Source organism: Pituophis catenifer, unplaced genomic scaffold (genome assembly GCF_029215685.1).
Source record: "Pituophis catenifer annectens isolate HBS135680 unplaced genomic scaffold, rPitCat1.0.hap2 SCAF_11, whole genome shotgun sequence".
Classification (NCBI taxonomy): domain Eukaryota; kingdom Metazoa; phylum Chordata; class Lepidosauria; order Squamata; family Colubridae; genus Pituophis; species Pituophis catenifer.
In genome coordinates, this window is record NW_027256891.1 from 19,749,379 (window position 1) to 19,764,201 (window position 14,823).

A 14,823-nucleotide genomic window follows, 5' to 3' on the forward strand; every position below is an offset into this window, starting at 1 on the left:
AACAGTTAGCTACGAAGGAAAAGAAATAACTTAAGCTAATATTAGAGGGAATATATTTCAGAATTGGTCTTGTTTTATCATCTCATAGCTTGTGGCTAGGATAAAAGGTCACAGATAATTGGTGAAAGTATGATGAATGCCTTACAAAATTTGTCCCTTTCATAGTTTTAGATGAAGCAGGACAAGCAGAATTGTTAAAGGAACAGGCACTTTAGGATGTACTGACATTTTAATTCATTGAATCACTACATCACTGCCTTTAAAAACTCTATAGAAGATGCCGAATTTACATTAAAATCTTCATATGCCCCAAAAACATCAGCTATGTACTGTATGTTCGAGGGGAAAAATGTATAGAACATGTGATTCATCTCAAGAGTAATGTGGTGCAAATATACCACGCAAATGTCATGTTTATAAGAAGTTAATTAAAATGCATTCCCACCATTAAAATATGACATACATATCTGCTGAAGCAGACATTTCGTTAAAAATCTGCCAAATAAATCTCTCTTGCTTACACACACCCAAACACAGACATATAATAGAAAGCTAGATGTATGTACAAAAACTTGCAATTCTTTCAGCTTTATGTAGGCTGCAATCTTATACCTACTTAGGAAGATATCCACAAATTCAGAAGACAGCATTATGAAAAAAATAAATAAAAAATAGAACTTTAAGGGAAAGACAAACAAATAATATGCACATAGCCATCAAACTTTTCATTAGAAAATCATGCTTTCCAGTTGTGCTGGACTTTGAATTTGATTTCAAAAGATGCTTTGGAGCTGTGGGAGGCAACCAAGTGATCCTAAGAAAAGACACAGCTGCTTTAAAGAGCTTCTGATAGGTGGTATATTTATATACCATCTATCTCAGTGTTTCCCAAACTTGATCCTTTGAAGATGTATGGACTTCAACTCCCAGAATTCCTCAACCAGGCATACTATTCCTCAACCAGGCATACTGGCTGGGGAATTCTGGGAGTTGAAGTCCATGTATCTTAAAATAGCCAAGTTTGGGAAACACTGATCTATCTGAAGCTCTTTAAGGCAGCTGTGTCCTATATTGATATGCAATAGAGAAATTTGGACATGAAAGACTATATTTACCATTTTTAATGGCATTCCTCTTTATATACAGGTACTATCCATCTAGCTTAAGCTTTTGGGGTTTGTCATGTAATCTTCAAAATGCACAAACTACTAAATGACCTTTTAGTACATTAGGATGGGATCAATATTACCACCTCCTAGCTAATTTAGTTTATTGGGGAATTTGAAGAAACCACCTTTGAAACTATCAGATGACATTAAGTCAGTAAACAAGTGAGAGAAAACACAACATCTTCTCCTAAATCTTCCGTGATACGTTGGACTATTCAGTCTTTGTTAATCGATTTTTTTTTTCTTTGCTAATTTCATCACAAGTTAATCGTGATAACCTTCTGAAATAATTAAGTTGATAGTACGTAACTCTACAATGTCCTTTCAGGAATTTTCTCCTTAAAGATTGCTAGATATATATCTATTTCTATTTCAGGAAGAGCCGCGGTGGCACAGTGGTTAGAGTGCAGAACTGCAGGCTACTTCTGCTGATTACTGGCTGCCAGCAGTTTGGCAGATCGAATCTCACCAGGCTCAAGGTTGACTCAGCCTTCCATCCTTCCGAGGTGGGTAAAACGAGGACCCAAATTGTTGGGGGCAAGAGGCTGACTCTGTAAACCGCTTAGAGAGGCCTATAAAGCACTGTGAAGTAGTATATAAGTCTAAGTGCTATTTCTATTTCTATTATTTCTATTTCTATCTCTCTTGTCTGTCTGTCTCTAGCAATCTTTAAGGAGAAAGTTATAACTTTCTATATAGCCATAGGAACATGAATACAAACAGGAGGAAGAAGATGCAACCCTCTTCTCCACTCATAAAACAATTCATGGTCAGATCAGATCTTCTCTGAAACTTAGAGCAGGGACTTACTTTACAAATTTCCAGCCCTTTACATTTTGATCTCTGTTCCATCTAAAACATAGATATGCACGTCACAGTGCAACCCACCTAATATGTACATATTTACATCAGATGTTGTATTGCAAATATGTAAGGGAATAACATGATATCACCGTGCACATGCAAACTTTTACCTGTGTCTTCCTTAACACCAGGGGCGTATCAAACTCGATTTCATTGCGGGCTGCATCAGGATTGTGTTTGACCTTGGGGGGGGGGGGGAAGGGTGTGTGGACGTGGCCAGCTCGATGTCACTCATCGATGTGGTGGCCTGAGCGCTCTGCCAGCGAAAATGAGCTCCCAAACTCCTTTTTTGGCTGCGATGGCCTCCTGCAACCACCTGCCAGTGAAAACAGAGCTCAGGAAGGCCGTGTTTGGCCCTCCCGAGCTCTGTTTTCACTGGCAGATGGTTGCAGGAGGCCATCGCAGCCTGTTTTCGCTGGCAGGTACCGCGGGCTGGTCCTTTGCTGTTTCCAGGGCAGCCCTTTGGGCCAGATCTAAGCACCTCGTGGGCCAAATCCGGCTCTCGGGCCTTGAGTTTAACATCCCTGCTTTACACCTTGACTAAATTTTGATCAGTCTGTTAAAAAAAAAAAAAAAGAACGGCGCCTTTCAAGTAAATTACGATTTATTTAAATCACATTTGCAGACTCCAATGAGACGGCCAGCAATGGCAGACCACAAATCAAACTCAGAATAATGGTACATGAGGGATCGGAGAAGAGAAACCTGCTATGTGTTGTCGTTTAGCACTTTTTTTAAAAAAAAAAAAACCAACAACAACAACTCAGGAATGTTCATTAGCGCGCGTTTTAACAAAATTAATAATCTGAAGGACACGGTACAAATTTACCCATGAAAAATGAAGATTGATCGGTTCTTATAGGCTGAGGATCCGCGGTCGACTCAATTTAATTATTTGGAACATTTTTAATGATTTGCCACAAACTCCGGAGCATTATTTACGTTCGTTTACAGTGGTATCAATCAAAACAGGAGCTCCTTGAACTTTGATTGTTTTTCCTGAGGCAGTTATTATAATTATCCTATTACATCCGTTGATTGCACAGTGATGTCCCACTGGCAATTCACTTCTACACCAAAAGATACTTCTATTGAAACTCATAAGGGGCTTCCCCATAAGAACCCTATGACTACTGTGCTTTCAAATAATAGCTATAGTTTTAGGCCCCTGCCCCAAATGCAATCGTTTGCCTTACCTTGAGGCCTTGGCATTCGTTTTCTCCGATCCCGGAACGCTTCCCCAGACTGCAGTGCTTCCAACAGATTATCCATCACTCCCATCTCATCCCCTTCTGTGAATAGCAGAAAAAAAAGTCAAATTAATTGCTTTGCAAATTAAGGCTGGAACACTGGGGAAAACAACGGATACGGAAAGCAAAAAAGTAAGGTTACAGTTGCATGACAAAAAGCCCCCGATTAAGGACGTGTATGACAGGGCGATGCAAGCTGTTGAATTTCATGCACAGGGCTATTGACTTCGTTTCTAAGATTCTCTTAAGTGAAATTGATATCACTTCTGTTTTTCAAGACCTTGTTTCTAATCTTACTGATAATGTGGACCACAGACACAATGTTACTAACTTCCAACTTGTATGTACTATTCCGCACCACCAATAGAATAAGCAACACGACAATTTTTGCTCTTGATGATAGTCTTTCGACATTGATCAGAGAGCAAGGACTTTCCAAAAGTGAGCGCACTGGATTCATCTTAGGCCAACTTGAAGACTATATCCTGTTTTGTTCTCCTGAATTTTTGTATACAAAATTGTACTTAACACCTCCCAAAGGTGCTTTTTCAGGAGATAACTGGACTTCCTTTTTTTTTTTCTTTTGAAGATGTTTTGCCTCTTGATCCAAGAACAAATATACAAATATACAGCTGTTAATTTGCAGCTGTTGTTATGCCATTCATATCTGTAGATCCCCTTAGCTTGAAGCTGGAAAATCTTGCAGCAGAATTAATATATGTTAAGAAATTCACTGAATGTGGCATTATCAACCCCACTTTAACCCTCCAATAACAAGAAGGCTGGTTCCACTATTTTTTGGTGCTAACAGAGAGCTTCTTCATTTTAATGAAAGTATAAATACACACAAGCAAGCATCTGCTTGTACCTGTCAATTTCATTTAACTATTCAAAAAAAAAGCGAATTTTGTTTCTATTAACCCGAGACATTAAAATCACACTTTATACTTCTAATTTCTCTCCCCTCCTGTTTTGTTTGTCGTTATTCACTCAGACATAATTTTTTACTAGAATTTGTTTACTCTGATAGAGAAATTGGGAGTAGTTCCAGAAAAAGCAAAACCAACCGTTCAAAAATAAATAAAAGTAGATATTTTTTCTCCCTAAAGCAGGGAACGTTTGGGCTGTAAAGGTCTTTGAAAGTCTGAGGGAAGCGGACTGAGGGAAATTCAGGAAAGCAGGCTGAAGATTTTCACTTTGTTAATCATTGGTATTTTTATCTTCATTTGCTCATTAATCACTGGCATTTTTTAAATTTTGATTTATTTTATTCTGAGAACTTCAAACAGCTTTTGGCAACGCAAAAACACGGAACACACAAATACTGAAGCTACCCATCGAAGACCAGTCAGCCATGTTAAGTTCTTTTATCCATACAAGATTACAGAGTCAACTTCGAATAACAAAAGATAGAGGGTGATTTTCTTATACCCATTAGTGGATTGACTAATCAAATAAAATGTCATCACAGATTAAGGCCACATACGTTTACATCAATTTAATTTGTCTACATGCATTTATTATTAAGCTAAGTACAACAAACACCACTTAGTGAGGACTACACTATATAAAGTATTAAAGTTTCCTACTCGGTGAAATATTTAAATAAAAACAATCTAAGAGAACTGTAGTGTATCCATATCTATATTTCTACGATAGACTGCGGATGGAAATGAACAATAAATATATGTTTGTCCATCGGTATGCAAAGATGTAAATACTTCAACTTGCTGGAGGCAAAATAGCAATAGCACTTAGACTTATATACCACTTCACAGTGCTTTGCAGCCCTCTCTAAGCAGTTTATAATGTCAGCATATTGCCCCCAACAATCTGGGTACTCATTTTTACCGACCTTGGAAGGATGGAAGGCTGAGTCAACCTTGAGCCGATCAGGATTGAACTCCTGGCAGTGAGCTAAATTAGACTGCAATACTGCTTTCTAACCACTGTGCCAAAATATATCGGAGTTTGTTGCAGAAAATCAAACCCAGAAAGCACACACAGGTAAACTGATTCAGCAGGATTCATTAACTTCTTTATATACATATAATACATGAAGATAAATGTACAATACCAATATAGATTCTTCTTCAATGTAGTAGCAGTTACAAGCAAAACACAAGGCAGGAGAGAACAGTTAGTTTCATTTCAGCAGAGCAGACTGTTTTCAATTTCTCTGCACAGACTCAGTTGCCTAAGCTATGCTCAAACTTCAGACCTAAATTTCTTTTTCCAAATAAACCTCATTGGCTGAGCCTGTTACCATGTCTCCATTCAGTCCCCATTGGCTGATCTATTCCAGCCCATGAATATTCATACTCTGACAAAATATACCATTTCTTGGTACTAGAAAATTCCTTGGTGGGTACAATAAGACAGTCATACAATGATGATAGAGGAGGAGATGACAAATGCTGAAGGAACAACCACAATGAAAAGAATCAAACACAGAGGACAATCAACCAATCTAGTGAAGAAAGGGAAATAACTATAGTTTCAGTGGTCTTTTGAACACAACCTGAGTGGGTCCCAGATATATTGGGAAAATTGATGTTTCAGAAAGCAGGTGCTGCTTTCTGAACTTGAGAATGTAACAGAGAGCCAGTATGGCCTACTGCCGTGATGGCGAACTTATGGCACGGGTGCCACAGGTGGCACATGGAGCCATATCTGTGGGCACCCGAGCGTTGCCCTACCTCAGTCCAGTGCTGGCCAGCTGATTTTTGGGCCTTCTGGGCCCACTGGAAGTCGGGAAACGGGCTGTTTCCAGGCCTATGGAAGGCCTCCGGGGGGGTGGGGTGGGAAAGGCTGTTTTTGCCTTCCCCAGGCTCCTAGAAAGGCTTTGGAGCCTGGGGAGGGCAAAAAAAGGGGCCTACTGGGCCCACCAGGCCATCGCGTGCCAAAAGCGGGGGGGAGAGCGGGGGGAGGGTCATGTGTGGGGCGACGGGGCACATTGAATTATGGGTGTGGGCACACGCACATGCAATCACCCCCCACTACCCCCACTTTTGGCACATGATGGCAAAAAGGTTAGCCATCACTGGCCTAGTGGTTAAGGCACCAGGCTAAAAGCTAGCAGACACTGAGTTCCAGTCCCACTTTAGTTATGAAAGTCAGCTAAGTGACTTTGAGCCAATTACTAGGAGACGGTGAGCTCTACTTCAGTCTTAGGCATGATAGCTAGCTAGGCAACTTTGGGCCAATCACCAGGAGACTTGAGTTCTAGTCCCATTTTAGGAATGAAAGCAGGCTGGGTGACTTTAGAACAGTCCCTCTCATTCAGATCAATCTACCTGACAGGGTTGTTGTAATGGGAAAAAAATAGAAGAAAGGAACATTGCTGTGTGTTCATTACCTCGAGCTATTTATAAAAATAATAAATAGGAGATATGAATATGTAAAAAGGGATGCGGTGACTCAGTGGCTAAGATGCTGAGCTTGTCAATCAAAAGATTGGCAGTTCAGGGGTTCGAATCCTGAGCACCACATTACGGGGTGAGCTCCCGTTACTCGTCCCAGCTTCTGCCAACCTAGCAGTTTGAAAGCACGTAAAAAATGCAAGTAGACTAATAGGGACCACCTTTGGTGGGAAGGTAACAGCTTTCCGTGCGCCTTTGGCATTGAGTCATGTCAGCCACATGACCACGGAGACGTCTTCAGACAGTGCTGGCTCTTCGGCTTTGAAACGGAGATGAGCACCACCCCCTAGAGTCGGGAACGACTAGCACATATGTGCAAGGGGAACCTTTACCTTTACCTATGAATATGTAAGTAAGTAAGTGAGTAAGAAGGCAGAGTTCCTAAATCCCATCAGGTGACATGCTTAACAGAATGGTGAAATCTGGTTCATGGCGGAACAAGAGAGCTATCAAGTTCCAAATATTATCTATTCCTGAAAGGATAACACAACCCACTTTTTGCCATAAGCAGCTGTTTCGACATGTTGTTCTTACAACCTGCTATTGCAATTTACATTTTTCTCGCCACAATAAATAGGAAGGGATTAAATAATGTTGAATTACTGTATCCCTGCTTTAGAAAACATATAAAATGCAATATTACTTTTTTTTTAGACTAATTACCAATTTGGTGAAAACTAATTTTCTATTGAATGCTTCCAATGTCTCCAAATATATTTTAAAAGCAACAGAGAGAAAGGGACAAAAGAAAAAGAAGGTTAGAAATACTTTATAAATCGGTTGCATCCCTGTTAAAAGAGGGCCACGTAATTGCTCGTAAAAGCTATTTTCTTAAAGTGGATTTTTTTTCTATTCCGCAATGAAGGAACTATTCAGAAACTGGAACACTCTGCTCCACTTCATAACCAATGATAGTTTATAGCAATTTGGGAATGAACGGAACGAGGTATTAGGGTAGAGATCAGATCGGCGCCCCTTTCAATCATACCAAGTTTCTCACCTACATGAATAACAGTATGGATCTGACATTTAATCCATCTCGGGAGCAGCTCAAAGGGATTAAACTAGGTTTGCTTTTCATAAATATAATTTATTGGGAATGTCAGTCCTTGCACAAGGCAGCAGATGTTTCTGAAGCATTTCTAAGTCCCGGGAAGCAAGCAATTTCAGCAGAGCTCACAGACTGCTAAATTAACCTAATGAAATGTCTTACAAGGCTGGAAACCAAAGGATATCAATGATGTGATATAGATAGGTAGGTAGGTAGGTAGGTAGGTAGGTAGGTAGGTAGGTAGATAGATAGATAGATAGATAGATAGATCAGATATATATAGATACACACACATAGATGTATGTGTATGTATATGTATATGTGTGTATGTATGTATGTATGTATCTATCTATCTATCTATCTATCTATCTATCTATCTATCTATCTATCTAATTATCTATCTAATTATCTATCTACCTATCTATGGGTTTTCTATCGAAGCAACCTGGTCTACCCAAATATGGGAAGGAGCATACTGCTTCCTTTCGCCTTTCAACCCCAATCCAGGAGCCCTCATGCAGTTGCTTTCACAACAAACTATTTTGTGTTAAACTTATATTTACTGACAAAATCTCCCTATATATTTAACACTATATATATAGTGTTAGTCTCCCAATGGGCGCCAATGGGCAGCAAGGTACTTGCTGGCTGCCTGAAAAAAGCCTAGAAATTAGTGGATTGTGATTTCACTGAACTAGGGCTGCATAAAAATCTTGGTTTACGTAGGAAGAATCTGGCTAAAGAGAAATAAATAGATATATATACATACATATATATACATACATACATATACATACATACATACATACATACATACATACAGAGTTTCCTAAGCCTTAAAATAATTTATCGCCATCAATAGAACAATATGAATATATATATAAATATGTGTGTGTGTGTGTGTCTGTCTGTCTGTCCGTCCGTCTGTGTGTATATACCTTGTTTCCCCAAAAATAAGACATACCCTGATAATAACCCCAATCGGGCTCCCCACGAAAATATTTAAACACAGAGCTGGAAATCAGGTTAGATGGCAAAAGGAGCCCCATCTTGCTCCACGCGCCCCAAAATAATAAGACCTCCCCGAAAATAAGGCCAAGCGCTTATTTCAGGGTTCAAAAAGTATAAGACAGGGTCTTATTTTTGGGGAAACACAGAATATATATATTCAAGCTGATGAAGGGAGGAGAACTTGTGGCTCAGAGGTTAATACAACTGCCTAACATCCAGGCAGCCCAAGTTCGAATCCGAGTAAGGGTATGGCTAGCTGATGAGAGCTAAATAGCTTGAAATAGATCTGTACTAGTCTCCCTTTATTTCTTTATAAGCAAATATAAATTTAGACATACTGCGAACTCCGGAACTTAAGATTTTAAAATTTTAAAAGAATTAAAATTTTATTTTACTAAGCTTTCGTCAGCTATCTGCTAACATCGTCAGAGTATTAAACTACCATTACAGAAATCTCTGCCTTTATATGCCATTAATCAATTTAGCGCTTGCGCATGTAATAGGCCCTTCCAGCCATCTCCCACAGTGGGATTATCAGTGGGATTTTTGCTACCAGTTCTCCAAACCACCTGCCACCATCGCTACCGGATCGGGTGATCCGGTCCGAACCAGGAGTATTTCACCCCTACTTCAAACCATCTAGAGAAGTTTGAGAAATGTGTGTAGAGAAGAGAAAGAACAGGCAAGAAACTCAACCTATGCACTTTACAGGAAACCTGACAATTGTATCAGGTGTCCAGATTCAGTTTCAAAATGATCGATCAGCATTTCCTTGACAAATTTCGCAACAGAAATCTCAGATAAGCATCCCTGTTTAATATATTAAAAAAAAAAAAAACCACTCTCATTCATCTTACACTTAATGCTGAAAGTATTATGATTTCCACTTGACACCATGATAAACGAAACAATAGGGGGGAAAAAAAAGCTCCCCCCCTCTATTTATTACAATGTCAAGAGGGAATCATCATATTTTCGGCATTAACAGTAAGACAAATGATAATGTCTTTATATTAAACCTAGGTGAGTTCAGGCAAAGTTACAAAACAGACAGTGACAAATGGAAGTTTCGTTCAGGGAAAGAAACCAGGATAAGGAAGCGTTTCGAAACCACATCACTACAAGAAATGGTTAAAGTTTCTGGGTAGGCTTAACTTACAGACGGGAGATGTGATAGCATATTTCTGAACGGCCTTATCCTCTAATTATCCTCTAAAAGGGATGCGGTGGCTTCGTTCTTATGCACCAAAGACAAATTCCTTGTGTGTCCAATCACGCTTGGCCAATAAAGAATGCTATTTCTATTTCTATTTCTATTTCTATTTCTATTATTTCTATTTCTATTATTCCTATTCCTATTCCTATTCCTATTCCTATTCCTATTCCATTCCATTCCATTCCATTCCATTCCATTCCATCCCATCCCATCCCATCCTAATTCTAATTCTTACTGTTACTGTTACTGTTACTGTTACTGTTACTTTTACTTTTACTTTTACTTTTACTTTTACTCTTATTCTGTTCTGTTCAGGGTTATTCCAAGAAGATCCTTCAGAATGGACCTCTGGCTCTCCTCCTGGGTTTCTCAGGTTTTAAAACAAACAAAATGTTAATTACACAGCACCACAAATATAGTCAGGAAGGGCAATCTGGGATTTGGGCCCTAATCAAAAATGGATATATATGCAGAAAACTTGCAGAGAGCTTGAGAACACAGGGTGACCTATTAATACGGCACATACTTTACAGAGCTGTGGGATAATTAATCTATGCCACTCTAGACAAGGAAAAAAAAACCTCACAGGTAATCATCTTGATATATTTTTCTCCCTTCCCAGTAAATTATAGATGAACAACTAAATACTGACGGCCTTCACAATATCGGGCAGAGGATAGCCATGGATAAAATGGTAACACAATATTATTAGCAGAATTGGAAGGGACCTTGCATCTAGTCCAACTCCCCCCCCCCTATTGTGGCCTGCCAGCGGCCAGCAGAGCTGGTGGTAGACTCAAACAATTAGGAGGTTGGGGAGGAACATGGGCCAGTCCTGGAGTCTGGGGAAGGCTCTGATGAGGGCTCTGCATCAGAGGCAGAGATGGGGCCAGGGCCGTCCGACAGTTATCAGCTGCCTTCGGAGTCGGACATCAGTGGAGCAGAAGAAAGGCTGGAGCCTGTTCCCGATGTGCACATGTGCAGAGCTGCCAGGAGAAGGGAACAGCTAAGGAACAAGGGTCGACTCAGGAGTAAAGCCACAGGAGGACGGTGAATGGCCCCTCCCATAGAGAATAAAGAGGAGCGAAGGGGGAGGGGAGTTAGCAGGAGACAATTAGTTCAATTCATTAGAGTGAAGATCTGTTCCTGTCTTCTTGCTTGTCGTAAGGTCGCAAAGGCGGGTCATGTGACTCTGGGACATTGCAACTAAATACCTGCCAGTTGCCAAGTGTCCAAAGTTTGATCACGTGACCATGGGGATGCTACAATGGTCGTAAATGTGAAAAACGGTGATAAATCACTTTTTTTCAGGGCCGTTGTAACTTCGAACGGTCACTAAAAGAATGATGGTAAGTCGAGGGCTAACTGTATGGTAAAATTGAATGGAATAACAATATTATTTTAATCAGGTCTCAAAAGTTGCACCATAACATAACATAAGTAAGAGAGAGAGAGAGGAGAGAGAGAGAGAAGAGAGAGAGAAAAGAGAGAGAGAGAGGAGAGAGAAGAGAGAGAGAGAGAGAGAAAGAGAGGAGAGAAGAGAGAAGGAGAAGAGAGGAGAGAGAGAAGAGAGAGAAGGAAAGGAGAGAAAGAAGAGAGAAAGAGAAGCAAGAGAAGAGAGAAAGAGAGAGGAGAGAGAAAGGAAAAAGAGAGAGAGAGGAGAGAGAAGAGAGAAGAGAGAGAGAAAGAGAAGAGAGGAGAGAGAAGGAGAAGAGAGGAGAGAGAGAAGAGAGAGAAGGAAAGGAGAGAAAGAAGAGAGAAAGAGAAGCAAGAGAAGAGAGAAAGGAGAGAGGAGAGAGAGAAAGAGAGAGGAGAGAGAAAGGAAAAAGAGAGAGAGAGGAGAGAGAAGAGAGAAGAGAGAGAAAGAGAAGAGAGGAGAGAGGAGAGAGAAGGAGAAGAGAGGAGAGAGAGAAGGAAAGGAGAGAAAGAAGAGAGAAAGAGAAGCAAGAGAAGAGAGAAAGAGAGAGGAGAGAGAAAGGAAAAAGAGAGAGAGGAGAGAGAAGAGAGAAGAGAGAGAGAAAGAGAAGAGAGGAGAGAGGAGAGAGAAGGAGAAGAGAGGAGAGAGAGAGAAGAGAGAGAAGGAAAGGAGAGAAAGAAGAGAGAAAGAGAAGCAAGAGAAGAGAGAAAGGAGAGAGGAGAGAGAGAAAGAGAGAGGAGAGAGAAAGGAAAAAGAGAGAGAAAGGAGAGAGAAGAGAGAAGAGAGAGAGAAAGAGAAGAGAGGAGAGAGGAGAGAGGAGAGAGAAGGAGAAGAGAGGAGAGAGAGAAGAGAGAGAAGGAAAGGAGAGAAAGAAGAGAGAAAGAGAAGCAAGAGAAAGAGAGAGGAGAGAGAAAGGAAAAAGAGAGAGAGAGGAGAGAGAAGAGAGAAGAGAGAGAGAAAGAGAAGAGAGGAGAGAGAAGGAGAAGAGAGGAGAGAGAGAAGAGAGAGAAGGAAAGGAGAGAAAGAAGAGAGAAAGAGAAGCAAGAGAAGAGAGAAAGAAGAGAGGAGAGAGAGAGGAGAAAGAGAAGAGAGAAAAGAAAGAAGAGCGAAGAGAGAGAGGAGAAAGGAAAAAGAGAGAGGAGAGAGAAGAGAGAGAGAAAGAGAAGAGAGAAGAGAGGAGAGAGAGAAGGAAAGGAGAGAAAGAAGAGAGAAAGAGAAGAGAGAGAAGAGAGAAAGAGGAGAAGAGAGAGAAAGAGACGAGAAAGAAGAGACAGAAGAGAGGAGGGTGGGGAAGGAACCTGCATAAATCTTCAGGACCACAGAGTTAATTTAAGTTTGTTATTTCACAATATTCTAGGCTGATTAAATAAATGAAAGCAGAGAACTGGAAGCCAACACAAAAATATCACCTAAAGGTTAGCTGTGTGACATCATTTTTTTTTTTTAAATGTTTGGCTCCGCGATACAACAAACATGTCAGCAAATGTTGCGTACCCTCTGAAAAACATCAAAATAAGCATAGCCCTTCTTTTCTGTCATTTTCAACTTTCTATATCAATGCAACAATATTGACTATTCTGTTTTTCTTTGCCTGTTTCCCTGGAGATAAGAAATTAAAAGTGCAAGGATGCATTCCTGAAACACTGCTACGCACAGTAATATATTTAGATTTAAGTATTTTCTAGAATCGCAGAGAAAGATTATGTAATATTTTTTAAAGCGAGAATGGTGAACTCTATTATAGCTGGGTTTTAAAACATTTGAAACCGTATGCCAAGGTCTTTTTCCTTTTTTTCTGAATTATCTGTAAAACGCTTCGAGAAGTAGTGTTTATCTATCTGGCAGAATTAACCATATGAATGCAATATAACAAGAGAGATGCTGTGGCTTTTAAGAATGCAGTAACATGAGAAAATCAACTCAATGATATATATCACTGAGTTGATTTATATATAAAGTGTTTTTCTATCGAGACACCTGGTCTACCCCAACATGTGGGAGGGGGCATTCAAGTTCGAATCCGAGTAAGGGTATGGCTAGCTGATGAGAGCTAAATAGCTTGAAATAAATCTATACTAGTCTCCCTTTATTTCCTTATCAGCAAATATAAATTTGGTATAAAATGATTTGTCGTGAATGCGACTGCTTGAGGGCTCCTGGATTGGACTTGAAAGGCGAAAGGGAAGCAGTATGCTCCCTCCCACATGCTGGGGTAGACCAGATGCTTTGACAGAAAAACACTTTATATATATATTTATATAAAGGCTTTCCTCGCACAAGCATGAAGCCGAAGACAGCAGCCTGAAGATGACGAGCGCGACCTTGTCGAAGCATCGCCAAGACACTCTCAATCTTACACAGGAAAAGACCCGAATACACCAAAACTTGCACACCAAAACTTGCGTATGTATGTATGTATGTATGTATGTATGTATGTATGTATAATTCTCCTCTCTTGCTTCACTCATGGCAAATAAATGGACAAAACTAGGCATTATTTTTCTTTTGTTAAATAAAACTGACCCCATTGTATACTATGATATTGTGTGGGTGTGGGAGGGAGGGAGGGAGGGAGGAAGAGAGAGAGAGAGAGAGAGAGAGAGAGAGAGAGAGAGAGAGAGAGAGAGAGAGAGAGAGAGAGAGAGACAGAGAGAGAAATATATAGTATACAGGTGTAACCATTTATGAGTTTCTTCTGACGCCAACCATCAAATTTATTATTATTTTTTTAGCCAGGAAGACATCACAGTGTTAAGAAACAAAGGGTATAATTATTTTAAGTGGGCAGGATTTGTATTAAAGTTTCATTTCTAACATTATTATTTTTTTGCTTGAGGGATTACTTCTTTCTGTCTGTTAGCATTTGATTCACAGTGTCCCTGAATGACATGTTCCACTAAGCCACTATTTTGGACCGACCATCAAATATTCCTGCTTCTTTTTGAAATTACAAAGAAGCAGAGCTAGAGAGAAAAATGACTTTTCTATCCTTTTTTTTTTTTTTTTTTTGTACTGGCTTATAGTTTTCTTTTTTTTCTATCTGCCAAAAGAATTGCAGGAAAAAAAAAGATTATTCCTCGAACTATGTATTAATATGACATGTATACATAGATACATTATATGGTTTATATATTAAACTACGGAGGGTACTTTACAACTCACTGTCAACTTGAATAAGAAATAAAGATGTCAGAATGAACCAGGTTGACTCAAGGAGTTGGTGAGAAGCATTTTAGGATATGCTGGAAAACTGGGCCGCGGTGAATCCATTAACTTTTGGATTCTGTACCAGAAATTCTGTGGAATTACAGATAGTCCTTGATTTACAACCAGCGGTGAAATCCACTTACCTTCGCTACCAGTTTGGTATGCGCAGAGGGTAAAAAACGGGACATAATGATGTCCCGGTGGGTGGGCGGAGCC

At 39.8% G+C, this 14,823-nt stretch overlaps 1 protein-coding gene across 5 annotated transcripts in view; it reads right to left on the bottom strand.

Annotated features, from left to right (window-relative positions):
• DIAPH2 (diaphanous related formin 2) overlaps positions 1-14,823 on the bottom strand; it is a 352,831-nt gene that overhangs the window by 89,074 nt on the left and 248,934 nt on the right. For all 5 annotated transcript variants that reach the window (XM_070952070.1, XM_070952072.1, XM_070952071.1 and 2 more), the window contains one exon: positions 3,230-3,325. In XM_070952070.1, coding sequence (XP_070808171.1) covers positions 3,230-3,325 — 96 coding nt within the window. The remainder of the gene's footprint in view (positions 1-3,229; positions 3,326-14,823) is intronic.